The sequence below is a fragment of the Sinocyclocheilus grahami genome, unplaced genomic scaffold (genome assembly GCF_001515645.1).
Source record: "Sinocyclocheilus grahami isolate Dianchi unplaced genomic scaffold, SAMN03320097.WGS_v1.1 scaffold776.1, whole genome shotgun sequence".
Lineage (NCBI taxonomy): Eukaryota > Metazoa > Chordata > Actinopteri > Cypriniformes > Cyprinidae > Sinocyclocheilus > Sinocyclocheilus grahami.
The window spans coordinates 186,760-214,306 of NW_015505955.1; the positions used below are offsets into that span (position 1 = coordinate 186,760).

Here is a 27,547-nt window from a genome sequence, read left to right on the forward strand (position 1 = left end):
TAATGTTGAATGGCTATAGGCAATGGTTAAATATGGGGGGGGGGGCAATTTTATAAAGAAATCAATATTAGTATCTTTGATACTGGCCTTCATTCATAAAAAAGATGCCATTAAACAAATATTTAAAAATATACTGTCTTTGTTGTTTGTACATTAATTTGAAGATTGAATGTGAAATTATTGCAATATAAAAGTATATTTAAAAACTTTAATATTAGGTGGGATTAATCGCGATTAATTTCAGAAAAATGTGTGATTAGTTAATTTTTTTTATGGATTGACAGCACTAATATATATATATATATATATATATATATATATATATATATACCTCACAGAAATAAATTTACATTTTACAATATATTCAAATAGAAAACTAAATTATACATTATTTAAATTATGAAATTATTTATTTTTTGATCAAATAAATGCAGCCTTGGAAGCATAAGAGACTTATTTCAAAAACAAATATTTGTGTGTGTGCTTTATGAATTATACTTTTTGTTTTGTTTTTAAACAGAGTAAACATCAGGCAAGACTTGACTTCTGTGTAAGCGAAGAGTGCTTTTTCAGTACCATCTGAATGTTTTTCTTTGTCAGATATGGTCTCAGATTCATCTGTAGCTGTTCATATCATGTTGTGATTGTGAATCAGAGTACATCATGTCACAGTAATGTTAGGTGGAGGTGTTTACGTCATACTATTGAACTGTTATATCTTAGAAAGGTTAGGCTTGGAAAGATCTAATGTAGACTGACTAAAGCGGCGTCACACTCTTTATGCAGCTGTTCTTTCCTGAAATTTAAGTGGGATTAAGTATGTACTTACGTGAAGTTTGCAATACTTTAAACTTACCAAGTTTTTGACTTGACAACACCGACTGTGTGTGGTGGTCAATCTGTGGCATTTCTTTTGATTTCACAAATTCATCAAGTTGTGAACGTTAAATGACGTGGTGAAATATGAAAAAATGTGTTCTCCCACATTCATATGTTTGTGAAGGGAGCACAGAATCCACTGTGACCACAATCAAGTACAGCGCAACTGCTTAAGAACACTATTGAGTACAATGCATTGTGTATTTTTAGGGAGCCTAACTACCAAAAGAGGTACGAGGATTTAAAGGCCGAGATCTCACCTTCGTCCATTATCTACAGTAAGTGCTTGTGATTTTTTTTGTTAATGGATATCAGACATTACCAAAACATTATTTGCATAGCTTGTAGACAGTTGCCTATTTCGCTCTTTCCTATATAGGCAGCATATTAACTTCCATAGAACCGCGGCCACGGAGCAGTGTTATTTTAGCATTAATTATGTACTATTATAGTGTTTATTAATGTTTTGAAAACTTCTATTTTTCTATTTTCAGTTTTCATTTGAATTTTAGTTTTAAGTTTTAGTAATTGTATGTGCTTTTGTCTTTTTCGTGTGTGTGTGTGTGTGTGTGTGTGTAGTGTCAGTGTGTGTGTGTTCTATTTAGATATTTATTTATTTATTTTTCTATCAATATATTTTATTTCAGTTACTGGAAATGGTTTTTAATAGTTTGAGTTAACAATAACAAACTGACAAGTAGTGACTGGTTTTTGAATGTTAGCATGTTGTAAACAATGTTTGATGTTAGCATGTTGTTAAACTGAAAGCATAATACAAGATTTCAATTATTATGGAGTTGAGGGTCGGAAAAGGGTTGCCAGGTGTGTATTTTGTCAGCCTGTCACCCTTTGACAGATTGAAATAATATATATTATATAAATATTAAATGACAAATTTTTACTTTAAAAAATCTTCACTAACACTGAAATATAAATGAAACCTAAATAGAAATATTACTAAAAAAACACTTTAAATGACTAAAGTTAAAATTAAGTTTAACAACTAAAATTAACTGAAGTAATCAAAATTATAAATATAATAAACTGAATTATAATACACTGAAAATATTATTCAAAATATTATTCAAAATATCAAGGAATCCTATAGTGTGATATAAATAAGTGATCTGGCAGTGTGGCTGTTATCAGCGCAGCGCTCCAGGTGAAGGAGCTCATGGGGTGGTGTTTGGGGACGAATCATTTGTCCTGCTCGTCAGCGCTGGGAGCTGATTGTGTATGTGTGAGTGTGTTGTGATGGTCTGTTTACCCCAGCTCTAGGTGCTTTATGGGCTGAAGAAGTGAAGCAGAAAGGACAGCTCTGAGGGCTGTGTTCTCGCACAAGCCTTAAAGGCTGTTTTCACTGCGGCGCAAGCTCTGAAGTGTTTGTCGCTGTGGGAAATAATGGCTCTGCGTTCCTTTAACATTAAATGAGTGGGGAGGAGTTAGACAGGGAGGAATGCTGGATGTTTATATCCAAATTAATGTGTGTGTGTGTCTGTATAGATACAGTGTGTGTGTGTGTGTGTGTGTGTGTGTATGTATGTATATATGTATGTGTATATACAGTGGGTACGGAAAGTATTCAGACCCCCTTAAATTTTTCACTCTTTGTTATATTGCAGCCATTTGCTAAAATCATTTAAGTTCATTTTTTTTCCTCATTAATGTACACACACCACCCCATATTGACAGAAAAACACAGAATTGTTGACATTTTTGCAGAGGGTCTGAATACTTTCCGTACCCACTGTATATATATATATATATGAGAGAGAGAGAGGACACATTAATTTGGATATAAACATCATATATATAATAGTGTCATTTTTAATTTTTATTATTTAATTTTATTTTTTATTAATTAATTTATTTTATTTTATTTTTTATTTTTTTGCTGCAGTATTCAGTCACATTTTATATCCAGTAGCAGTTTAATATTATATTGACAGTTCTTTCCAAATGGAAATTGGTTCAAAAGTGCTGAGTGTTGCCTTTCAAACTGGCCTGATTCCAGTAGCCAATAGAGCAGAAATCATTCTGAAAAGCAGAGAGGAAAAAAAGAAAGAAATTAAAATACAAAATAATAAATTACGAAAATTAAAAAAATATATATATTATTTAATAATTATAATGATTTATTATTTCAGTGTGTGTATATGTGTGTGTGTAAATATGCATTATTGTGTGGCCAAGTATGGTTACCCATACTAGGAATTAGTGCTCTGCATTTAACCCATCCTTAGTGCGCACACACAGCAGTGAACACACACACCCGGAGCAGTGGGCAGCCATTTATGCTCAAGGGCACCTCAGTCGTGGTATTGAAGGTGGGAGAGAACGCTGTACATTCACTCCCCCCACCTACAATCCCTGCCGGTACAAGACTCGAACCCGCAATCTTTGGGTTACGAGACCGACTCTCTAACCATTAGGCCACGACTTCCCCTATCCAGTTTATTGCTGGATTAGGATTCAGGATTCAAAGGATTCAAAGCGTTTATTGTCATATGCCCAGTGAGGAAAACAAGTTTCCCTGAGCAATGAAATTCTTACTTTGCTGTCCACAATGAATGCCAAGACAGTGCAAAACTATACACATACACAAACTATACACACATACATACACGATGTAAGAAACCTAATAATAAAAACTATGCTGCAGTAGTAGGAATATAGACTGAAAAAAATAGAAATATACAGTAGACTGGTATCTATACATGCGAGTATAGAGTAGAAATATAGACTATGTATAGGGTATCTAAATATGCGAATGTACAGTATTAACTTATGTGCAAAAAACAATAGTGCAGTAACGTGCAAATTGAGTGCAACTACATGATAACAATAGCAGCAGTAACAGATGTGCAAGTTGAGATGAGGCTACATGAGTATATTAACACAAATACAATGGTAGTAATAACAGCAATACCATTACAAATGTTCAAATGAGATGAACAATTTGGACCGACTGTTCTATGAGATAGATAAGTCCACTAGCTAGCTACCTGTTTAAGTGTCTAATAGCTGAGGGGAAGAAGGAGTTCCTTAATCTGGAAGTCCTGCAATCTACGCTCCTGTACCTCCGTCCTGAGGGTAGGAGTGTGAACAGGCATTAAATGGCAGCGGATTAAAAATGTAACACCTAAGTTAGTTTTTAATTATACAGCAATAGATATATTGTTCACAACATATTTGGACACTTTCTAGTTGTCAAACATACATAGATAATGTGATAATGTTTTGCAAGAAATGCAACATTTTGAAGAAAAAAAGACAGAAATAGTGTTTAATTCAGTGTTGCCTGCCGTTTCTAATTTGTGAGTGAAAATCCTCACCACATTTTTCAGAGTGTGTGAACTTGAGGAGAACTGACTTGCATCCACTAAAATCACCTTTACACCAGCTGGATAAAAGTAATTGCAAAAAAATAAAATAATAATAAAAATAAATAAATAAATAATTGTTTTTGCGGATGGGACTTGGAATTAATTTAAAGCATTTAAATTCATAAATTTTTAATGTCGAGAATTTTCCGGCTGCTGTTCCTGTGTTCATATTGCCAAGGAAGGAAAAGACAAATGCCATGTTAACAACCCAGGCTTTCTGTTTGATCAGAACAGCGCTGTTAGGCAGGATGTGTATTCTCTGCTCCGTCTGATTGTCTCTGGAGTGTGTTGTTCATTATCAGTGCTGAGCCCTAAGATGCTCGTAAAGGTCAGAGCAGCAGGAGTTTCTGAAAGTTCAGCGTGTTGACCGTTGATCTGCCGCTGTTTGGACTCTTTGGATTTAAATGGACTTGCTGTTCTTTGTCTGCATCCTTACAGCATTTGTGTTTCAGTCTGTAGACAAACAAAACTCAACAAAACATGTTTGTACCTACCTACTTATTTATTTATTTGTTTATTTAAAATATGTATGTTACCATTTATTTACTTTAAATTTAAATTTATTAATATAATAATTTTAATTTTTTAAAATATGTATATTACCATTTATTTACTTTAAATTTGATTTTATTAATATAATAATTTTTATTTTTAAATATGTATATTACCATTTATTTACTTTATAATTTGAATTTATTAATATAATATATTTTTTAAATATGTATATTAACATTTATTAACTTTAAATTTGATTGTATTATTATAATATAATATGTATATTAACATTTATTAACTTTGAATTTATTAATATAATAATGTTTATTTTTAAAATATGTATATTACCATTTATTTACTTTAAATTTGAATTTATTAATATAATAATTTTTATTTTTAAATATGTATATTACCATTTATTTACTTTATAATTTGAATTTATTAATATGATATATTTTTTAAATATGTATATTAACATTTATTAACTTTCAATTTGAATTTATTAATACAATAATTTTTATTTTTAAATATGTATATTATTATTTATTTACTTTATAATTTGGATTTATTAATATAATATTTTTTATATATGTATATTAACATTTATTAACTTTAAATTTGAATTTATTAATATTTAAAAAATAAAAATTATATGTATATTACCATTTATTTACTTTATAATTTGAATTTATTAATATGATATATTTTTTAAATATGTATATTAACATTTATTAACTTTCAATTTGAATTTATTAATACAATAATTTTTATTTTTAAATATGTATATTACCATTTATTTACTTTATAATTTGAATTAATATTATATATTTTTTAAATATGTATATTAACATTTATTAACTTTAAATTTGAATGTATTAATATTATATATTTTTTAAATATGTATATTACCATTTATTAACTTTAAATTTGAATTTATTAATATAAAATTTTTTTTTTAAATATGTATATTAACATTTATTAACTTTAAATTTGAATTTATTAATACAATAATTTTTATTTTTAAGTATGTATATTCACATTTATTTACTTTATAATTTGAATTTATTAATATAATAATTTTTATTATTTAAATGTATATTAACATTTATTAACTTTAAATTTGAATTTATTAATATTTAAAAAATAAAAATTATATGTATATTACCATTTATTTACTTTATAATTTGAATTTATTAATATGATATATTTTTTAAATATGTATATTAACATTTATTAACTTTCAATTTGAATTTATTAATACAATAATTTTTATTTTTAAATATGTATATTATTATTTATTTACTTTATAATTTGGATTTATTAATATAATATTTTTTATATATGTATATTAACATTTATTAACTTTAAATTTGAATTTATTAATATTTAAAAAATAAAAATTATATGTATATTACCATTTATTTACTTTATAATTTGAATTTATTAATATAATATATATTTTTTTCATATGTATGTTACCATTTATTAACTTTGAGTTTATTAATATAATAATGTTTATTTTTTTTAAATATGTATATTACCATTTATTTAATTTAAATTTGAATTTATTAATATCTATTTTTATTTTAAGTAAAAGTGCAATTTTATGCAGTGTGGTTATTAAAATGTAAATTTTTCCGTCATTTAAATAAAGCTGAAATTTAAAATTTTATAAAATTAAGAAAAACTTGAAAATGAAACCGAAACTGGCAGAGATTTTCATACTGAATTGCAGCTGGTTAAAACTGATGCTGCATTTTATTTACCACTGAACCAAGTCCAAAATGAAATTGCAATTGAAATTGAAATTTAAAACCAACCAACCATAGAGACCAAACAGCAGCAGAATATTGTAAATGCTGATATTTCCTTCTTATTTTAGCGTTTGGCCCAGTAAGTGTGAAAGTATGAATGTAGTTGGGAGTTTGGAGTGTGTTATTTCCTGTAAAGCACATTAAAAGCATGAAGAGACGTTCTCCGAGATCCTGTTGCACTGTGGAACATATTTATTCTTAGACATCAGTAACTATTTTCAGCAGGTCGACAGATCCAGTTCAGTCTTGTCTGATGTGATGCATATCTATCCGTATGTATATTTGCATGTATTACATGGCAAGTAATTGCCTCCCTTTCAGAGGTGAATGTAAAGATTAATTTAGCTGTAATGCAAATAAGTATGCACTCCTTATAAGATAATGTAGTGTATGTAGCAGCTATGCCTTCAAGCCCATCTGCATTGTTTTGGGCTTGCTTGATTCAGTGGCGTGTAGAGAGCAGGTGTGTGTTGCTCTCTGCTGAGCTGCCAGTGATCTCAGATGTCGAGTGTTGATGTACGGCTGTCAGTCTGATCGGGGTCCGTCTGCACATGTGACAGCCGTCTGTGAGCTCATTTCTTCACGTGTCAGGATGCATCGTCTAGCGCTTTAGGGAACATGAATATTAACTGAATAATTGTGAATCAGGCGATGCTTTTAAATAATGATTATGAGTCAGGAAATGCTTTTAAAATAAACATAAAAATTAAACAATTATTTTATGGCACCAGCTGGGGATAATCTAATTTATATTTTCAAATGTGCAGTTTTATGTTGTGTTACTGTGTTAAAAAGTTCTTTTTCGTAATTGAAATAAAGCTGAAAAAAATCAAATGCAAGCATTAGGTTAAAAACTGTAATGAAAAGTAGAAACGGTGCCTTGGCTGAAACTGAAATAATAAGTTAATAAGAATAAGTTTAAGTTGACTAAAACAGTAATTAAAATAAATATATATACAGTTACAAATATACTAAAACTTAAACTCAAATAGTTGTTTACCAATAAGACACTATATATATATATATATATATATATATATATATATATATATTTTTTTTTTAATACGTCTGTATAGTTTTTATTAAAAAAAATTTTAAGTCAGTTAAAATCAGATATATTTAATATATTTATTTATTTACTTAAGTTAAGAAACTTTTTAATGATTTTAGTTTTGGGTTGAGTTCTGATAATAATTTTTCAGATAATTATATAAAAATAAAAGCTAATTCAAAATCTTAATAAATATGATCATATGTTATATAAAAACTGCTCAAATAAAAACTTTATGGCACTAGCTGATGTACTGAATTGTATTTTTTCAACCAGAATATTACACTGTATTTGTGGGCATGAATGATGTCTCAAATCACACAGCGTCTTGAAAACAGATGATGGACCTGATTGTAATGTTGTGAATTTATAATATTTGCTTTGTGGTAGATTAAACCTTGGATAAAAAAAAAACTCCTAAACTTGCGTCAGTGGAGGGACTCGCCGTGTGGTGGTTTCTTCTGGCTGCGCCAGTATTTTATTTCTATCTTTATCAATATTGCAACAACGTTATCCAATATTGCAAGTCATGGCCATCAAATGGAGGTTCTTCTCATGAGGCTTAGCAGCTTAAACACGACAGGCTTGAAAAACCAGAAAATGGGGTCTAAAGTCCAATCCTCTCATAATTGCATGCTAGCCAAAGGGATTTAGCTGTTAATGCGCTGGGGAAAAAAATAACAGAAGGAGGGAAAGGCAGTGTGTGTGGATACATCACTCGCTCACACACACACACACACTGCTGGCGAGTCTCAGGGGGCTTGATATCGAGGCAGTGACTGTACTAAGATGTAAAGATGAACCGACAATCCCATGATGCCAAGGAAGTGTAGTACTAATTAAGAAGCTGAGTGTTGTATTCCGTTGCACTCTGTTAATTATGATGTTTGTTTTACATTAAAATTGTGCATGTAAATTGATATGTATTGGTTCAGGTTTTTTTTGTTAGTGTTGTTAGTTGCATTCAAAGTATGGCTCACTGAACTTTTACAGCAAAACAAATCTTAAATCCTCATGACAGACTTAGTAAAGTGAAGCGTTCATCTTTAGCGCCCTCTAGTGTACATTTTTTAACATATTACCTGTATAAATATGAATTCGGATTGGGAAATATTAAGATATACTTTATATTTATTGTTTGTTTGTGTGTGCGTGCGTGTGCGTGTGTGTGTATAGAGTGAGCGAGCGAGAGAGAGATCCTAATTATATTAAAATATATATCTTGTATTCAAATGTATATCTTGAAATCTTTTTAGTAAGAGACATTCTCGTTGATTTCTCTCTATGTATGCATGAATTCAGAAATGTTTATTTAGTAATACTGAGTGACACATTCATTTTAATAAAGAGAGAGCACATTAAACATTTGTTTATGTACTTCTGTGAGCCGTAAATAATGTCATCAGTATTTTTTCTATTTTAGAAGAAAAGTTTTCTTTTTATTGTTTAATCAACTTTTAGAAGTACACTAGCATTATAGTGTATTTTATAGATTTATATACTGAAATCCACTAATTACATTTTTGATTTCCTTTACTAAGCAGCTAATATGTCACTGGAAAACCGCACTGATGCAGATTGTTGTTGTGAGGTTTTTAGCACAGCAGTCCGTTGTGTGTGAATGTGTTCCCAGCATGCATCTGTGTAGACATACGTCCCACAGTCCACCTGACAGCTCCTCAGATTTAAAGGTTTGGTCTCTACAGCAACACATCGAAAGCATTGCTGTTTTCTCATTAGACTCACTGCCCACTTGGCATGGCACGGCCACTTTTATGATCGCGTTTAACCCTCGAGCTCATTGTTAACAAGCCATCGGCAGCACAGAGAAGCTGGTTTGAGCCGGATGGCCCAGTCTGGGCCCCTTCTCTCTGGACTTGTGTGCTTTAGACAGGCCAAGAGCTGGAGCCAGAGACCCCACTGAGACCCAGACAATACCCACGGCCCCGAACCCTTACATAACACTGCACTCGTCCACGGCCTCAGTCTGTGTCCAGAGATTCAGTCTTTCACACTGCTTTTCAGTGCAGAAATATTTTATGTATATGTATTTTATTAATAATACATATACATTAAAGAATGCATGCAACGGTACATTAAAGATGAATATTTTTATTCATTTGTTTTGTAGGTGACCACCAAAAGAAAACACATGATCATTTCATGAGTCCTGTTATTCCAAGGTATGTATATTATTTGGGCGAAAAAATTAATGCATGAGACTTTGAATGTTTTACTTGCAATTTTTTGTGTGCTTTCCATATGCAGAAATATTCACATGCATAAAACCTGAAAATGTGTATAGAAAGAAAGAAAGTGGCTCAGGTCATAAATGTTTTGATACAAATACTTTTAAAAATAATACTTATGGAAATAATAGTAATTAAAATGTTAATAATAGCTTACAGTAAGTTTGAATGGAATGTTTTCAGACACAACTGTATGTTGATTGCAATAAATTGAAAATGTATTCTAGCTGAAATTCATATTAAATGCAATTAGCTGACCTTCGGAGTGCTTTTTTTCACCCTCTTAAGTACATCTTTATATGTAATTTCATAATTGCTTCTACTGTCTTTGAAATGTGGTTAAAGTACCGCTGAATGTTGCACTGACAAGCATTTACAGAGAACGAAAATACACTTCAATGTCATTTCTATTGAAACTTCTATTGTGTCGTGCATTTCAATATTTAATTAGACATTTATAATGAAGTAGCAATTTAGTACATTCAGAATAACTAAAAATATATTATTTAAAATGTATCAATTTGAAATGTAATATCAAATAACACTACAGTTCAAGTTGTTTCTTTAGTATGGTAGTCAACATCAAAAAAGTGTACTACTTTATAAATCATGGTAATTTTACTCATTTTTGTCATGTTTTAATGTACTTGTAAAATAAAAGCACACTTTTTAAAGTGTACTTAAGTGTGTTAAACATTAAAGTGTTTCTCTTTAAATACACGCAAGTGGCCTTTAATTTCATTAATATTGTATTATCTGCAAGTACCTTTTTAATCTTGTAAGATTTACACTACAACTACACAGTCAAGTGCACTCTCAAGTGCACTTCTTTTTAAAGTTATAAAGTTCTTTAACACTTTATTTTAAGGTGTCCTTGTTACACGTTACATGTACTTACTATTATAATATCAATAAATTATGCATACTTACATGCAAGTAACCCTAAGCCAAACCCTAACTATATAATATGTACACATGTAGTTAATTATTATTACTCAGTACTTGAATGTATTATTACACACCTTAAAATAAAGTGTAACCAGTTCTTTTTAAAGGTAATATGGGCAAGTGTGAGGTAGATACAAGACAAGCCTTCTGTTTTCTCCTACAGGAAACAAGCTTTTCGATACAACCCTGCGAAGGAGAGGATGGAGAAGACTGAGGTAGAACGAGCACACGTGGTAAACGGGAACCCCATCTCTCCTAATTTCACCAAGACCTGCAATTCAGAGTGGAACAGCTCCGATGATCTTGCCGGACCCTTTTCCGAGCAGGAGGATTCCTCATCACGAGCTGACGTTCCTCCGGTTCCCTCTCGTGCCGCGGCTCTATCAGTGCCTCCCAAACCTCTCATCCTGAGCTCAGAGAACCGGCGACGAGATCCCCGTCCACCCAGCCCTCGACGTCTTCTTCGAAACGGCTCGGCTCTGTCCCAAACCGTCCTGCAGAAGTGGATGGAAAACTCTGACACGAGCTCCAAGTCTGGCTCCTCTGATCAGGAGAGGAACGAGCTGTCTGCGAGTGAGGGTGAGGAGAAGTTCTCCAGGTTTCCCAAACCTGCGGCCGGCTCTGCTGTCATCCCCAGCACGTACTTCTCCGTGGACAGCTGCATGACGGACACGTACCGTGCCAAGTACCATAAAAAGAGACCTGCTCTGTATGTGATGGCAGACTCTAGAGCCGGAGATCACACCTCGTCTGGTGAAAGTGATTACGGGGAAAGACTGTCACCGGCTCCTTCAGAAACGCACAGCAGAGCCACAGCGCTGCCAGGTAACATCACACTCTAACACATGGACAGCTTTCTTAATGTAGCAGTTAATACGATAAATTGGCATCGTTTTATAGTTGATGAAGTCACTTGCAATAACTAAATAAATACACACTATATTGGCAAAAGTATTGGGCCACCCCCTTCTAATGAACAGGTTTGACTACTTTAGTCATTTCCATGAGTACAAATCTTAAAGGAACACTCCACTATTTTAGAAAATAGGCTAATTTTCCAACTCCCCTAGAGTTAAATAGTTGAGTTTTACCGTTTTCGAATCCATTCAGCCGATCTCCGGGTCTGGCGGTAGCACTTTTAGCTGTAGCTTAGCATAGATCATTGAATCTGATTAGACCGTTAGCATCTCGGTCAAAAATGACCAAAGAGTTTCTATATTTTTCCTGTTTAACACTTGACTCTTCTGTAGTAGTTACATCGTGTACTAAGACTGACAGAAAATGAAATATGGCCAATATGGCTAGGAATTATACACATGGTACAGCAGCAAAGAGTCAAGTTTTAAATAGGAAAAATATCGAAACTCTTTGGTCATTTTTGAGAGAGATGCTAACGGTCTAATCAGATTCAATGATCTATGCTAAGCTACAGCTAAAAGTGCTACCGCCAGACCCGGAGATCGGCTGAATGGACTCGAAAACGGTAAAACTCAACTGTTTAACTCTAGGGGAGTTGGAAAATGAGCCTATTTTCAAAAATAGTGGAGTGTTCCTTTAAAGGTGAAAGCATATAATGATACTTTGTACTCGTATATAGGCTATATACATTTGTGTGTGTGTGTGTTGTTTTAGGGTGTATATACTTTTTTATAATTACTTAATAAATAGATAATTATACATAAACATCCATCATAATCTAATCCAATCATGCATTAATATGAAATGTATATCCATAATATCCACACACATCCATATATATATATATATATATATATATATATGTGTGTGTGTGTGTGTGTGTGTTTTATTTTAGTAGTAGTAGTGTTATATAGTTTTTCAAAAAACTGTCATGTTACATAATTGTGCAAAATTGGGAATAATTTAATGTAATTTTTAGTAGTGCCTACTACTCTGTTGCTATTTATCTTAATTTAGACATAGTCTTGTATCATTGGTGACTCATTTCTAGCATTACTATTTAGTACGAGTCCCTTTCCTAATTCCATTAGTCTGATAATGCTGTTCATTTTTATGTTTGTTTTTCAGTTCATGCTTCCGGTAATAAACCCACTGCTAAATGGAACCCAGTTTCAGTGAAAGGACTGGATGAACATGGCTTTCTCTGACAGCAGATCTCACGCTATCACAGCACTCTGCGTGAGTGAACGCTCAGCGGCCTTCCCCTGAAGATGTGTGTTTGTGTAGTATGCATTCAGACACAGTGCGTGGCAGTATCCGACTTTACATTTGCACATTTTTCAGCCAAAAGAGAACTATTACGTAACTTAAAAGACAAAATTCCAAAACACTCCTTTAGGCTTAAGGATATTTGATGTAACTTAAGACTAACAAAACTAACAAAAACTACGACTGATTGTCCAATGACAGTTTGCCCTAAATATGATAAAGTGCTTTAGTTGGTTTGGAGGGATGTGTTTCTGTTCACTGCTTCTGATTTTCTGGTTTTGATTGTTTGTGGAGGAAGGAGCTGTATTTTCAGAAGGTGAAGCTGCTAAATGTGAAACCATTCCTGTCTTTAGTAAGAACTGCTTTTGAAAAGCACAATTAAGCTTAATGTTTGATGGCCTTTTTTGTTAGTTTAGGTGTGTGACGATATCTCTTTTTTATTATTTAGTCCCTCATCAATAATTAAAAATGTTTTCATCCTTTTATCATGTCATGGTCAGTTTTTCGACCAATGTGCACAAAAATGATAGAGAAGACACTGGAGATTAAATTGTTTGGTCATTTATAAGTAAAAAGTGGAATTTGACGTTATTTGGGCTCATCTAAATATGTTTTCATATTTGGAACAAGACAAGTTGTACATTGTTGTTATTTGTATGATGTTTTGTATATTGCTAGGCAGAACACACTGAATAGTGCCTTATTTTGTATGTAAAGATGGGATAACAGTGTTTTTATTTGTAAAATGTTAACTTTCTAAATTATTTTATAATGTTGTAGTTCATTTTGGTTGAGAACTTTTAATAAACTGATTTATTTAAGCATAACATGATGGTTGCCCAATTTGTGAATGTTTAGACTACCATTCAGTGAGATTTTAATGCTTTTATAAGAAGTCTCTTCTTATTATAAAATATTATTATTTGAAATAACTGTTTTCTGTTTTAATATGTAAAATGTCATTTATTGCTGTGATCAAAGCTGTATTTTCAGCATCATTACTCCAGTCTTCAGTGTCACATGATCCTTCAGAAATCATTCTAATATGCTGGTTTTATGCTCAAGAAACATTTCCGATCATCATTATTTTGGAAGCAGTGTGTAATATTTCTGTGGAAACCATGGTAACATTTTTGAAGATATGCTCAAGAAACATTTCCGATCATCATTATTTTTGGAAGCAGTGTGTAATATTTCTGTGGAAACCATGGTAACATTTTTGAAGATTATTTGGTGAATAAAAAGAGAACAGCATTTATTTGAAATGGAAATATTTTGTAACATTATAAATGTCTTTACTGCCAATTTAATGTTGAATAAACTCAACTCAAACTTTTGCATGGTAGTGTTTTTAAAAAAATGCATATCAAAGTAAATCTAGATTAACATTTGTTATAAGAGCTCTATCTATGCATACAATTTTTTTTATTATTTTTTAAGATTTACTTTTTTTACAACAACTGTGAGCCTAGAATATTTGGTGTATATTCAATCTCTGACAATTATTAGCAAAAATTTGCAGACAAATCAAAATGATTGAACCTCAATTTCAGATGTCACGTGTACTGTTTTTTTAAATACGAAAAAACGTATGCTAACTAAAAAATTATACATATAAACATAGCTAGAAAAAAATCTAAAATACCCCATTCCCATATCATACAGAGCACATACAGTAATAAATACATATAGAATACAAATAACATTGAGTAGCATACATATACATTATAACACATGACAGTCCTCGGAGTTACAGATGTTTTGTGATCATGTCACCCTTGGGCTTGGAAACAGTTGTTAACGTGGCTGTTCTGTTCTGTTTCGAGTCTGAAGTGCATGAGCAGACAACAAACCACAGTCCAGCATGGTCACATCATGATTACCATGTGCACTAAGTAGTAGAGATATCATGTGCTCAGGTTATGTGCAGCTGTGACTGAACTCACATTTTAACGTGACACACATAGCGGTGTGCCTTTCCTTTCTTACAGTCTCGTATCTGCCATTTCGTCTTCTTCCAGACCAGGATGCACCTCCTCGTTCCCTTCTTCCTGTTTTTAGGAGGGCTCCGCCTCCAGTTGGTGTAAGTGACAGGCTCTCCACTCACCCACTCCCAGCGGCCTTTGCTGTCACGATCATTCAGACCTGTCATTACACAAAGAGAGCGACCAGTTCATGTTTAACCCTTTAAATCCTACCTGGTCACACTTTAGTTTGGGGACTGCGCGCAGAAAACAAAAATAACGACTTTATTCTGCATTTTCATCTCTACTGCGTCACTTTGGACGTGTGTTCACGACAGTATCATGACGAGAGCGTGTGGCGGCGCCGGCGCTGACCCAGATCGCTGGCGTCATGATACTGTCGTGAACACACGTCCAAAGTGACGCAGTAGAGATGAAAATGCAGAATAAAGTCGTTATTTTTGTTTTCTTTGCGCAAAAAAGTATTCTCGTAGCTTCGTAACTTTACAGTTGATCCACTGATGTCACACGGACTACTTTGTCGATCATCTTGATACTTTTCTGGACCTTGAACGTGGTAGTTACCTTGCTGTCTATGGGAGGGTCAGAGAGCCTTCAGATTTCATCAAAAATATCTTAAATTGTGTTCTGAAGATGAACGAAGGTCTTACGGGTTTGGATCAACACGAGGGTGAGTAATTAATGACAGAATTTTCATTTTTGGGTGAACTAACCCTTTAAGTACGATTTTGCCTCAATAAACTCCTTATTTGCTGCTTATTAGTAGTAAGTTAGTTTAGGTATTGGGTAGCATTAAGGGATCTAAAATAAAAAATAAAGCATTCATATCTGCTTTATAAGTACTAATAAACAGCCAATATGCTAGTAATATGTATACTAATAAGCAACTAGTTAATAGTGAGAATTGGTCCCTGCGTATTACCTCCTACAGTATCATAATTGATACTCAAAGGCCTCTAAATGATCTACATGATCATAACTTTGCTACTGCATGCCTTCTGTCGTCTGACTGGTAGTTTATACTAGTTTAGCAACTTTTTAAAGTATAATTGTGAAAATGTCCACCTTCAGGTCATGGTCATTTTTATAAAGTAAACATTAAAGAAATAATATATATATATATATTTGTTTTTTTGTTGTTGTAAAATTTCAAGATAAACACTTACTGGACTGAAGTGACTTGATTATCTGTACATCGTTTTTTTTTTTTTTTTTTTTTACATTTTAACATCAAATATGATTTTCAGGAATGTTTATTTGCTCATCTCTCAATCATCACTGCATTGTATTGCATTATGTTTTGCCCACACGATAAAAACTACAGAGCTTTGATCATAAAACTAAGTGTTTAAAAATCATCTGCTTTTTTTAAGCTCCATATTTTCTAATATCATACTATATGAGCCATAAAAGCACATATGCAAACTTAAATTTTTTAAAGTTTAAAAATATTTTGTCTGAAGATTCAATCAACTCTTATGTTTCAAAACACTATAATCACACTGACTGCGTAAAATTCAGAAAAAGAAGTTACCAATCCAAAAGGGTTTTCTGTCACTGAAGTCCCACAGCCAGTCCATGTCTCCTTTTGACAAAACACTGACCAGATGTCCATTGTAGCTTGAGGAAACAAGTATTCAGTCAGTCACAGTTACTCATAACCAGTGGTATTACTGCAAGGCTAAAATTTTCATTTTTTTTTTTAAATTCTAATTGGAAATGAATCCTTTTGAATTACTGGCAAAATACAATTTTTAAATATGCACACATTCACTATTATTTGTATGTGTACACTCTAAAAAATGCTGGGTTAAATACAACCCAGTGCTGGGTTAAATAGTGACACACCCAGCAATTGGGTTGTTTTGACCCAGCGGTTGGGTTAAATGTTTAAGGGTAGTAACCAAACCGCTGGGTCAAAACAACCCGATTGCTGGGTTTGTCCCTATTTTACCCAGCACTGGGTTGTATTTAACCCAGCATTTTTTAGAGTGTAATATGCTGAAAATGCAAAATATTTCTCGTCTCGTCAACAGTGTTGGGAAGGTTACTTTGGAAATGTAATACTGTAGGTTACAGATTACAAGTTACACTATTTAAAATGTAATCAGTAATCAATTACTTTATTAAAGTAATATAACTGATCACATTTGATTACTTTTGGATTACATTTCAAAATTTCTAATGAATGTTTTCAAATGTTAACATTTTCAAACATTTAAAGCAGGCAGAGTTAATCCTTCTTTACTCGAATTAAGATTATTATAATTTCATTTTAAAGCACTGCTACCACAAAATCGGGCTTTAGCACCTCTTGTTGCTTTGAGATTCATCTGAGCTTAATACTGATTTAAAATCATAACAAGATATAGTTTAATAGCTATGATACTGTTTTTGAAATCAAATCTTTGCATAGCTATGACAGGAAACACTGACATCTAACAATGCTTTGGAAAATGCAGTTAACCTTAAAAAATAAAACATAAACCCAAATCGGAAATAAAACGGTTAAATAAAAGGAATAAGCATGTGTCCTAAACTCCTGAAATATTGGTGTCTCATATCTCAGAACAGTCAATGCAATTTGGGAAAGAAATCAATTAAATCTGTGTGTAACCATCAGCTGTAACCCCCTTTGTAATCAAGAACATTTTCATAACTAATTTAATTACACTTTTTTTCTCAGTAACTGTAGGGATGTAACGATTAACCGCGAGCCGGTTGAAAATCGATTCAAATATGTGACGATTCAAATCGGTTGAGATGCTGAACAAATCGCGATTCGTTTAGGGGTAGGAGTTTATATGAATGCATGTCTGAGAGGAACTTTGTCTTTAGAAAAGTTTAGATGGTATTTTCTCATCTTGCCTCTGTATAATGCATATTAAAGTTCATAAGTGCAGCGCTGCTTTGTTTACAGCAGAAACCAAGGAAAGGGTTTAAGCACCACCTGCTGGCAGAGAGTGAATCTGCATCTCGTTCAGCTCGTCTGCCGTTTCGGTTTCATGCAGATATTTTTATGCATAGTTTCACAAAACTGAAGTCAAACCATTCTGTTTTTGCTTCAAATTTCGAAATGATACAATTTAATTTAGATTAAAAACTGCTCGTGTAGCATGTATGCAGCATCTTTGTTTGGATCGTGATTAAAATGCAGTGGTTGCCTCTCATTTTAAAAGGAAAGAGCACAGACAAAGCCTTATTTTGTTTATATAAAGAGATTTCTTTTATTTGTGTTACTTATTTATTTGATTTGGGGCTTGTTTTAAAATTTCAATTTAGTTTTGTTATTTACATTATATTTAAATTTAGTCATTTAGCAGACGTTTTTATCCAAAGCGACTAACAAATGAGGACAATAGAAGCAATCAAAACCAACAAAAGAGCAACAATATACAAGTGCTATATTAGTATATTATTATAGTGTTATATTTCAATTTCACAAAGAAACGTGCAGCATTTTGTCCAAGCAATAATAAAAGGACACATTTAATTTTATAATTTGTCTTAAATCATATAATGTGAATCAAATCGAATCGTGAGTTGAGCGAATCGTTACATCCCTCAGTAACAGTAATGGATTAGTTACATTTATTTTGAGTAACACTTTATTTTAAGGTGTCCTTGTTACATATTTACTATTATAATAACAATACATTATGCATAATTACATGCAAGTAACCCCAAGCCAAACCATAACCATATAGTAAGTACATGTAGTTAATTAATATTACTCAGTACTTAAATGCATAATTACACTGTAACAAAGGACACCTCAAAAATAAAGTGTAACCTTATTTTGTGATTAAATTACGTAACTAGCAACATTTCCCAACACCGCTCGTCACATTCTGCAGGGAATTCAGGCTCTGCTTCTGTGAACACTGAATCTTTCTGACTATGACGAGGCAGGCCAGCCTAAAAATGTTACTTTTAAAGTTGAAAAATGAGCTTATTGTAATAGAGTGCAGCAAATCAGTGCAAGAATTTCAAATATTGGAGGGACAATTTGGCCATCTCTAATTATTGTGGGGGACTTGTCCCACTCAATGTCTACAGTGGTTACGGCCCTGTTCTTGTTATCTAGCGTTTGCTCTGTCTGACCTCTCTCTGCAGGCCCGCGCCGCGGCGCTCCACGTGGCTTTGCGCTCGCCGCTCAGTATGTAACAGTAGTTGTTGTGATACGTCCATCCTCGAGGACACTTCTGTGCTTTCACAGTCTGGATGAGCGCAGAAAAGACCAGAAAGCATTCAAATCATCTTGTGAAATGCTGAAACCGAAGGCCCAGTCATCATGATGACTTCTAAATCTTAAATACTGCGATGTTAACAACCTCGTTATTCGGGGTCCAGGGCCTCCAGGAGTCCCCGTTACAGCGGAGCAGCTGAGCCGAGCTGTCGTTATAATGCAGAAAGCCAGTGAGCTCCGGGGTGCAGGGTTTGGAGGACGGCTGGGGAGAGATACCACCAGACATGCAGGTTTATTTGCTAAATATTGCTGTAAATGAATCGGACCTTTTCCAGCTCTCACCTGAGTCGCAACACGCTGTGCAGCAGCTCTGGTGTTAGTGTGCGGGACGGTCCTGTCGTGAGGAGGGCGCTGCTGTCCCCTGCTGGTCACCTGCACCTGTGCCTTTCTGTCAGAGGCTACGCTGTCCTCCTCGACCGCCATCGATATGATACCGTGGTACTGTAAGTGATTAGTAATATTAATATGATATCAATAAAGGGAATTATTTGTGATTTTATATAACAAATGGTAACAAAAATTAAGATCAAAAATGTTTTTGGACATAACGGATATGTCTAGTCCCAGCTGCTTTACTGCCATTATGTTTTTATTCTGCTTACTTTGTAAATGACTTCAGATCCGTGACGAACGGTTTCAGAAGGCTGAACCTGTGGATGAAAGTTCACCGTGTTATCATGAAAACTACTGAAAAAAAATGTTTTGTTTAATTAAAATAAAGCTGTAATAAATACAAAATAATTCTAAATGTATAAATACAATATTTGCAATAAAATGTAGATAAAATAAATAAATATTGCCTAGGCAACTAACTGAAATGACATAAGCTGAAGTGTTAAACTTACTCAAATTAAGACTGTAATAAAATGTATTATAGTTGTTATAGTTCTTAAGTCAACTAAAATGTGGAATTTAAAACAAAAATGTAAATGAAAACTAAAAATATATAAATAAAAGCTATATTTATATATATAGAACTACAACAACTATTCAAAATTGTTTTTGTTAACTGAAGTAAACCTGAAATTAAATTCAATTAATTAAATACAATGAAAAAAATAATAATAATAAATATATATATATATATATATATATATATTAATTTACATATTACATGAAATATTGTAAACTAAAACGGTTAAAATGGCTTGTTTTGACTTGAATGAAGCGGAAATTAAATAAAATATAAATATTACATGAAAGACTTAAAAAAATGAAAATTGTATTCAATTGAATAAACATAACAAACACAAATAACTTAAGTACTAAAATTACTAAAACAGAAATGAAAATAAATTAAAGCTAAATAGAAATATTAAAAGGGAATAAAAATGTCAAAAGCCCATAACTAAATTCTAAAACTCCAACTAAATTCAAATGAAAACTGAAAATATAAAAAATAAAATCGAATCCAACATCATCATAATAAATGCTGTAATAGTATAAACGTAATACTAGTTTGTATTGACTTACCACTTTCCCATTCCCAATGACTCGGAGTCTTTTCTTTGTAGCAGTGGGAGCTTGAACTATTATATCACCGTCTCCTCTGATGTAGCCCTGAGAGAAAGGTAGAGTCTCCACCTGGATGGAGCCGTGTTGAGGGTACGGCCCCGGCTGCACCTCTCGGCCCTGAAGACCAGTGTCCGCTTTAAACCGGCTCTCACTGCACTGCCCTTTACAAACAGCCAACAAATCATCTTACTACACACATAACCTGTGACGTTTCATCATTGTGGAAAAAGTATGATTTTTGCTCTTTTCGTTAAAGGAATAGTTCACCTAAATGTTGGTCTTCTGGACAACGTGCACTAACCATATGTGTCCTTTATGAAGATGGTGGCTTTTGAGTTGACTTTTAGCACTGCACCCACGGGAGAGACCAAATTAACCTCAAATTTCTCATCAGCTTCCTCTAAAGAGTCCTGAACAATCTCCACTTTCCAAACTCGACTGACCACCCCTGGAAACAGACACCGTTGAAGCTCTGTCATCATTCATTTAGGTTTTGAATTAGCTTCTGTTTTACATCTCAGTTCATTGTTTATTTGTATAAACAGGTTATATTCCCACAATAAATCCCCATGTTGGTGGATTACAAAAGACCTGGGTCAAACTGAATCAGTGATGAAGCCGGTATAAAGTCTTTTCCAGCAGATGCTGTTAGTTCTTTCACCTATGGAAAATGAAAAGTGCATATTCAAATCCTTTATTCTTCTTCACAAAAGAATAAAAAGCAACCAAATACACCATAACAAATAAAGCTATACCTGTACAGTCACATAAGACGAGTCCTGCACATTTCCCTTCCTCTGGATGGTCAGTGAGACTGACCCCTGATTCTCACATATTACATACTCAGTCCTGGTCAGCTGCACACTGGCCCAGCTGAACTCCAGTCTGACAGAGAGAATAGCATTACGCATCCTAACATACACAGACAACATGCCATCCAAGTGTATAGGTGGAGGTGTAACGCTTCATTAAAACATTAAGAAATACTCACAAGTACTTATTGCTACTAGAAAAGGTGATTTATGGACGATAAGGTCTAATGAAATTAAATAACTCAGTCCCAAATTCTGCAAGAAAACAAAATCAAAGCAACATTTCAAAGTCCAGGGTTTACTTGTGAGAGGCTCCGGTGTTTCCCAGCGCATCAGAAACAGCAAACTCCAGACTGTCAGTTAAAGCATCCAGAGCAGAGTTTATGATGTAGACAATATTCCTTCTGTTCAGATCCTTCTGAGAGAAACGCTGCCTCACAAACTCACCTACAGACAGAGTTTACATCATGTGAATACATTAACACAGACAGACAGAAACACAGACAGACAGACAGATAGAAACATAGATAGATAGATAGAAAGACAGACAGACAGACAGAAACACAGACAGACAGATAGATAGAAACATAGATAGATAGACAGACAGACAGAAACACAGACAGACAGACACACAGACAGATAGATAGATAGACAGACAGACAGAAACACAGACAGACAGACAGACAGATAGATAGAAACACAGACAGATAGATAGATAGAAAGATAGACAGACAGAAACACAGACAGATAGATAGAAAGACAGACAGACAGAAACACAGACAGACAGATAGATAGATAGATAGATAGATAGATAGATAGAAACATAGACAGACAGACAGACAGTTAACTACATAGACAAACAGAGAGAGAGATCTCTCACCACTGGTATAATTTTCCAGGTATCCAAAGTAAGGCGCTCTGAGGATGTGATAGATCAGATCAGCTTCTGCTGAGTTCAGATCCTGAGCCTTGAGCTCTCTGGAGGAAATGAAGATCCCATAACGACCATCTTTGAGGAGCTCCACTTTCCACAGTGTTTCCAGCACTGCTATCTGCGGAGCGGCGCTGTCTAGAGCTTCAATCTGTGGCAGACACACACACACACACACACACACAATCACTGCAGTATTAAAAGATGATTACAGGACAAGTGCTCAAAATCTGGAGGATAACCTGTATCATCATTATACTGTATATCATCATATCGCCCAGCACAAAAACTTCCTCTGCGTATAATCACTAAAGCGCAGACAAAACAGTAAAGACTTCCTGTAAAGCTGTGTTGTGAAAAGTGCTATACAAATACATTTTACTTGACTTGATATCTGTTGAATATGCATAAAATTTTTTTTTATAAAATATCCTAAAAAAAGGTACAACAAAAAATTATTTTAACTAACACACACACACACACACACACACACACACAAATCTAAAACTATAAAATAGGTGAGCAAAGACTTGTAAAAAGTAATCTCACATATTGGTCATATTTCACCCCTAAATAAATAAACGAATAAAAAAAGTAAGTAGTAAAAGTAAAAATGTTACTTTGCAATTATCATATTATATCATATTACAAGTCTCATGTTGCATTAATGTAGTTTTAATATTTAGTGACAGTTACAGTACTGACGATTTGTGTGTAAAATGTGCGGATTAATTAATGTTCCCAAAACAGGCTAATATATTATTAATATTAATAAATGTTATTTCATAAAATAAATAAATAAAAGAGGAAAAATCTGACGTTTTACTTTGCAAAAAGACAGTGAAACAACACTTAGGAAAAAAAATATTGTGTAAAAAGTTTATATATTTTTAATATAAAAAATTATATATAAAGCAAAATATAAATTGTGTCATATTATATTAATATTACATTAATAGTATCTTAATAATTAATTATAATGAAAATAATGTGAAATTCCTAAACAAGCTTAATTTTCTTTATTATATGTTAGCAATATTATGTAATAAAATAATTAAACAAATAAACAAGAAGAAAAATAAGAAATTTTAATTTGCAAAAAGAAAGCGAAGCAACACTTAGGAAAAAATATTGTGTAAAAAGTGTATATATTTTATTTATTTATATACTTATGAATATATATTATATAAACTACATTAATATTATATTAATATTTAATAATTCATTATCATGAATATAATGTAATAGGCTTCACTTTCTTTAAATATTATAAATAGTGTTTTTATTATTTATGCTTGATTTTATAGTGAAGTATGATTTAAAGTCTTAATTAATATATAACACTATGTCCTTGCATGAGGTCCTTACCGCAGGGTCTCTTTAGGTGAAGTGGCTCTGTTGTCATGTACGTAACACACCAGGTTTGCTGCTACGTCCAGCTGACTGAACGACTGGATTTGCACTCCGGTGTGTTTGATGTACTCCACATGTCCATGTGCTGGAGGTACGGTGATAATGTACAGCAGCTCCTCCGGCTTGTCAGTGCCGTCTACAGCCAGCAAGACGTCTGTGGTGAGGATCACACGCTCCCCGCGACTCGTCCTCACGGGCTTCAGGAACAATGCTATGTCTCCTGGAGAGAAGCACAAAACAGACTCGAAATGATGAATAATTTGCGGATAGCTCTTGGAATATAGTATGCATATCATCAGGAAAACACATTCATATCAAATACTTATTGTTACTTTTAATGTAGGATTTACTCATAAATTAATAGAACATTTCATAAATGATTACAAAGAAATGGCAAGTAACATTGAATTAAAAGTGTTAAAAATTTATTTTAAAGCATGTTCAATCTTTATTTACATCAATTTTTACAGTGCTGGGAAAAAAATCCAAATAAACAAAGAAAACTACAATAAACTAAATACACTTACTCAAAGTGAAAACATGAGAATAAAGCAGCAGCCCACCTTTCTCCAGCTCTTTGACTGTGATGTGGAAGTGCTGCGCAGGAGAGCGGTTCTTGCCATCCAACAGGTGGAAGATAAAGACGTCAGCAGCGGCTGCTCCAGGATGACCGGTGTGAAGGTAACGTAACAGGTTCATCTCCAAAACCTGCTGAGAGCAGTTCATCCCTGCTGATACAGACACCCAGTCTGTGCCTACCTGAGGAACAGCAGACAACCAGTGTGTCAGTGGCTTAAAGGAACAGTTCACCCAGAAATGAAAATATACTCAGACCATCCAATATGTAGATGAGTTTGTTTCTTCATATGAACAGATTTGGAGAAATGTATCATTTAAATCTCTTGCTCAGCAATGGATGCTCTGCAGTGAATGGGTGCCGTCAGAATGAGAGTCCAAACAGCTGATAAAAACATCACAATAATGCACAAGTACTCCACACCACTGCAGTCCATCAGTTAACGTCTTGTGAAGTGAAAAGCTGCGTGTTTGTAAGAAACAAATCCATTATTAACGTTGCTTCTGGACAAAATGTGAGTTCATCATGTTTTTATCAGCTGTTTGGACTCTCATTCTGATGGCACCCATTCATTTTGGGATCTGGGATCTCTTCCAATGAAGAAAGAAACTCATCTACATCTTGGATGACCTGAGGATGACTACATTTTCAGCAAATTTTTCATTTTTGGGTGAACTATTCCTTTAAGGTGCACTCACACCAAGGGCAATAACTATAACAATGAAGATAATGTTTTAATAATTTTAATAATTGTTCTATTATTATTAAACACCACAATTATAATGATAATGACACCATTGAAATCACTTTCAGAATGTTTTTTTTCCCAGTTGATGAACATAAAAACATTGACAGCATTTAAAGCAGGAGATGACATAACTGCAGTGCGTGTTCATAATAAACAGAACCATATTTTCTTAGTGTGAAGAACATTTTTCCGCTGTAAAGAGGCTTTTGTGCAATGGAAAGGTTCCGTGGATGTTAAAGGTTCTTCATGGAACCACAGATGCCAATAAAGAACCTTTATTTTTAAGAGAGCCATTATCATACAAATTGTTCGTTTTCAGGTGTAAAGAATGAAGTATATTTGATTTTTTTTTGACTGCAGATTGAGTAAACTGACCTTCATCTGAATGACACCATGACTCGGTATGCTCTCGAACACATAGATAATGTCGGAGGATGGAGTGTCTTTGTCGTGAGCGCTGAGCACAGCACTGGAGATCAGCCTGGACTCCCCAGCCTCCATCTCAATCCCAGTGTTCCTGTGTTTTGGAGTTTGTTTGTTTTTCAAAGAGATTTACCACTTAAACTCATTTATTAATGGCTAACAGTAAAGGATGATTTACTGCAGTGACATTAATTTGCAGTTACCGTATAATCTGCGGCTCCTCATCATTGACAAGCAGTACTTTGACTCGCAGGTGTTTCTGGAGCTGGTGTTTCCCGTCGGAGAGCTGAACAATAAATCCATCCTGCTCACTCTCAGAGTCATCGTGCACGTACATCAGAGTCATGCCTGAGGACAGAGTTACACAAACAGACTTTATTGTTGATATACGCTTCTAATTGATCAAGAAAAGACACATTAAACTGATCAAAAGGGACAGTTAAAACATATACAATGACATATAAGATTTGTATTTTACATAAAATCGTTTCTTTTAAATGTTTTATTAATCAAAGAATCCTGTAAAAAAAAATGTATCACGGTTTATACAAAAATAAGCAGCAGCACAACTGTTTTCTAAATTGATGATAATCAGAAATGTTTCTTGAGCAGCAAATCAGCATATTAGAATCATGAAGGACACTGAAGACTGGAGTAATGATGCTGAAAATTCATCTTTGCATGACAGGAATAAATTACATTTTTAAATATATTGAAATAGAAAACAGTTCTTTTGAACTGTAATAATGTTTCACAATTTTACAGTTTTTACTGTAGACCATACAATTTGGACTTGGAGGGGGGATGTGCATAAAAGTCTATTTGCAGTACCGTTCCGGAGGTCGTCCATGGTGAAGTGCTCCACAGGGATCTCAGATCCAGGCTTGTAAAGTGTCACATCATTGCCGTGTGGCACGCTCATGATGGAGCCGTGCTGAGGCTGCTGGACTATGCTGAACATTAAACGCTCTCTGGGAACATCAAGGTCCACCGCACTGATTATAGATGGGTCCAGCTCTTTCATGTCCCCCTCCCGAACCTAAAAGACAAAACCCTGGTCATCACAACTGAATTAACTACAGCAAAGTTTCTTTATATAGACAGAATATGCCATATGTACAGTATAAACCTAATCATTCGTTTTTTTTAGAGATCGACCGATATATCGATTTACCGATATTTTTCCCGATATTATGCATTTTACCAGAAATTTAATTCTCTGTCTGTTGTCTATGTTCATCATTAGTCTCGTGAAGCCTCTTTCATATTGCTGTTCACTCACCGGGTTGATGCGGTTGATGCTCAGGAAAACGGCCACAGCATGTAACTTTTAACAAGATTCACTTGTTTCACTTGTTTAAAATGCCCTAAATTGTATCAAAAACATTATTAATAATTCTGATATAACATTCCAGTTGAGAAATGCAATAAAATATGATGTTTTGTTTGTTATATTCCAATATTCCAGAGAATATTATTTAGTGAATTAACATTATCCAGTGAATTATTCTTGACTCTGTAGCTATTAAACAGCTTATAAACCTACTAAAACTGTAGTTTAAAATGAAGTTGATATGACTCCTGTCCTTTATTTATTTTCTCATTTATTTTTCTTATTGTTAATATTAGTGTTGTTGCTGTTGATGCTTTTTATAAATAAAATGTTTTTTTATTGTTGTAGTATGAAGATTAATTTTAACATGAAAGACTGCTAATTTTCAACACTTAAAAAAAAAGATGACTGAAAAGAGGAAAAACCAAAGTGAAGTATGTTCTTACTTCACTCAGTCATTTATTTACTTTATAACAGTAAATAAATATCGGTTCTGCATATCGGTAATCGGGCACATAAACATGCAAATAATTGGTATCAGTATCGGTTATA

General features: G+C 33.4%; 2 protein-coding genes across 2 annotated transcripts in view; one reads left to right on the forward strand and one right to left on the reverse strand.

The window, feature by feature from the left end:
* The window catches only part of LOC107561496 (inactive ubiquitin carboxyl-terminal hydrolase 53-like), a 48,347-nt gene extending 34,521 nt beyond the window's left edge, over positions 1-13,826 (forward strand). Inside the window, exons 13-16 of the mRNA XM_016245950.1 lie at positions 1,090-1,157; positions 9,757-9,808; positions 10,986-11,647; positions 12,869-13,826. Coding sequence (XP_016101436.1) covers positions 1,090-1,157; positions 9,757-9,808; positions 10,986-11,647; positions 12,869-12,948 — 862 coding nt within the window. The 3' untranslated portion in view covers positions 12,949-13,826. The remainder of the gene's footprint in view (positions 1-1,089; positions 1,158-9,756; positions 9,809-10,985; positions 11,648-12,868) is intronic.
* An 833-nt stretch (positions 13,827-14,659) lies between these two features.
* Positions 14,660-27,547, reverse strand: part of frem1a (Fras1 related extracellular matrix 1a) — a 33,311-nt gene continuing 20,423 nt past the window's right edge. The window contains exons 15-32 of the mRNA XM_016245951.1: positions 26,494-26,701; positions 25,866-26,010; positions 25,615-25,756; positions 24,478-24,673; positions 23,870-24,134; positions 22,889-22,895; positions 22,451-22,652; positions 21,873-22,017; positions 21,514-21,643; positions 21,350-21,419; positions 21,060-21,206; positions 20,717-20,919; positions 19,846-19,893; positions 19,526-19,684; positions 19,329-19,445; positions 19,099-19,214; positions 16,529-16,614; positions 14,660-15,154 (exon numbers count right to left, since the gene is read on the reverse strand). Of these exons, the coding sequence (XP_016101437.1) occupies positions 14,952-15,154; positions 16,529-16,614; positions 19,099-19,214; positions 19,329-19,445; positions 19,526-19,684; positions 19,846-19,893; positions 20,717-20,919; positions 21,060-21,206; positions 21,350-21,419; positions 21,514-21,643; positions 21,873-22,017; positions 22,451-22,652; positions 22,889-22,895; positions 23,870-24,134; positions 24,478-24,673; positions 25,615-25,756; positions 25,866-26,010; positions 26,494-26,701 (2,589 nt within the window). The 3' untranslated portion in view covers positions 14,660-14,951. The remainder of the gene's footprint in view (positions 15,155-16,528; positions 16,615-19,098; positions 19,215-19,328; positions 19,446-19,525; positions 19,685-19,845; positions 19,894-20,716; positions 20,920-21,059; positions 21,207-21,349; positions 21,420-21,513; positions 21,644-21,872; positions 22,018-22,450; positions 22,653-22,888; positions 22,896-23,869; positions 24,135-24,477; positions 24,674-25,614; positions 25,757-25,865; positions 26,011-26,493; positions 26,702-27,547) is intronic.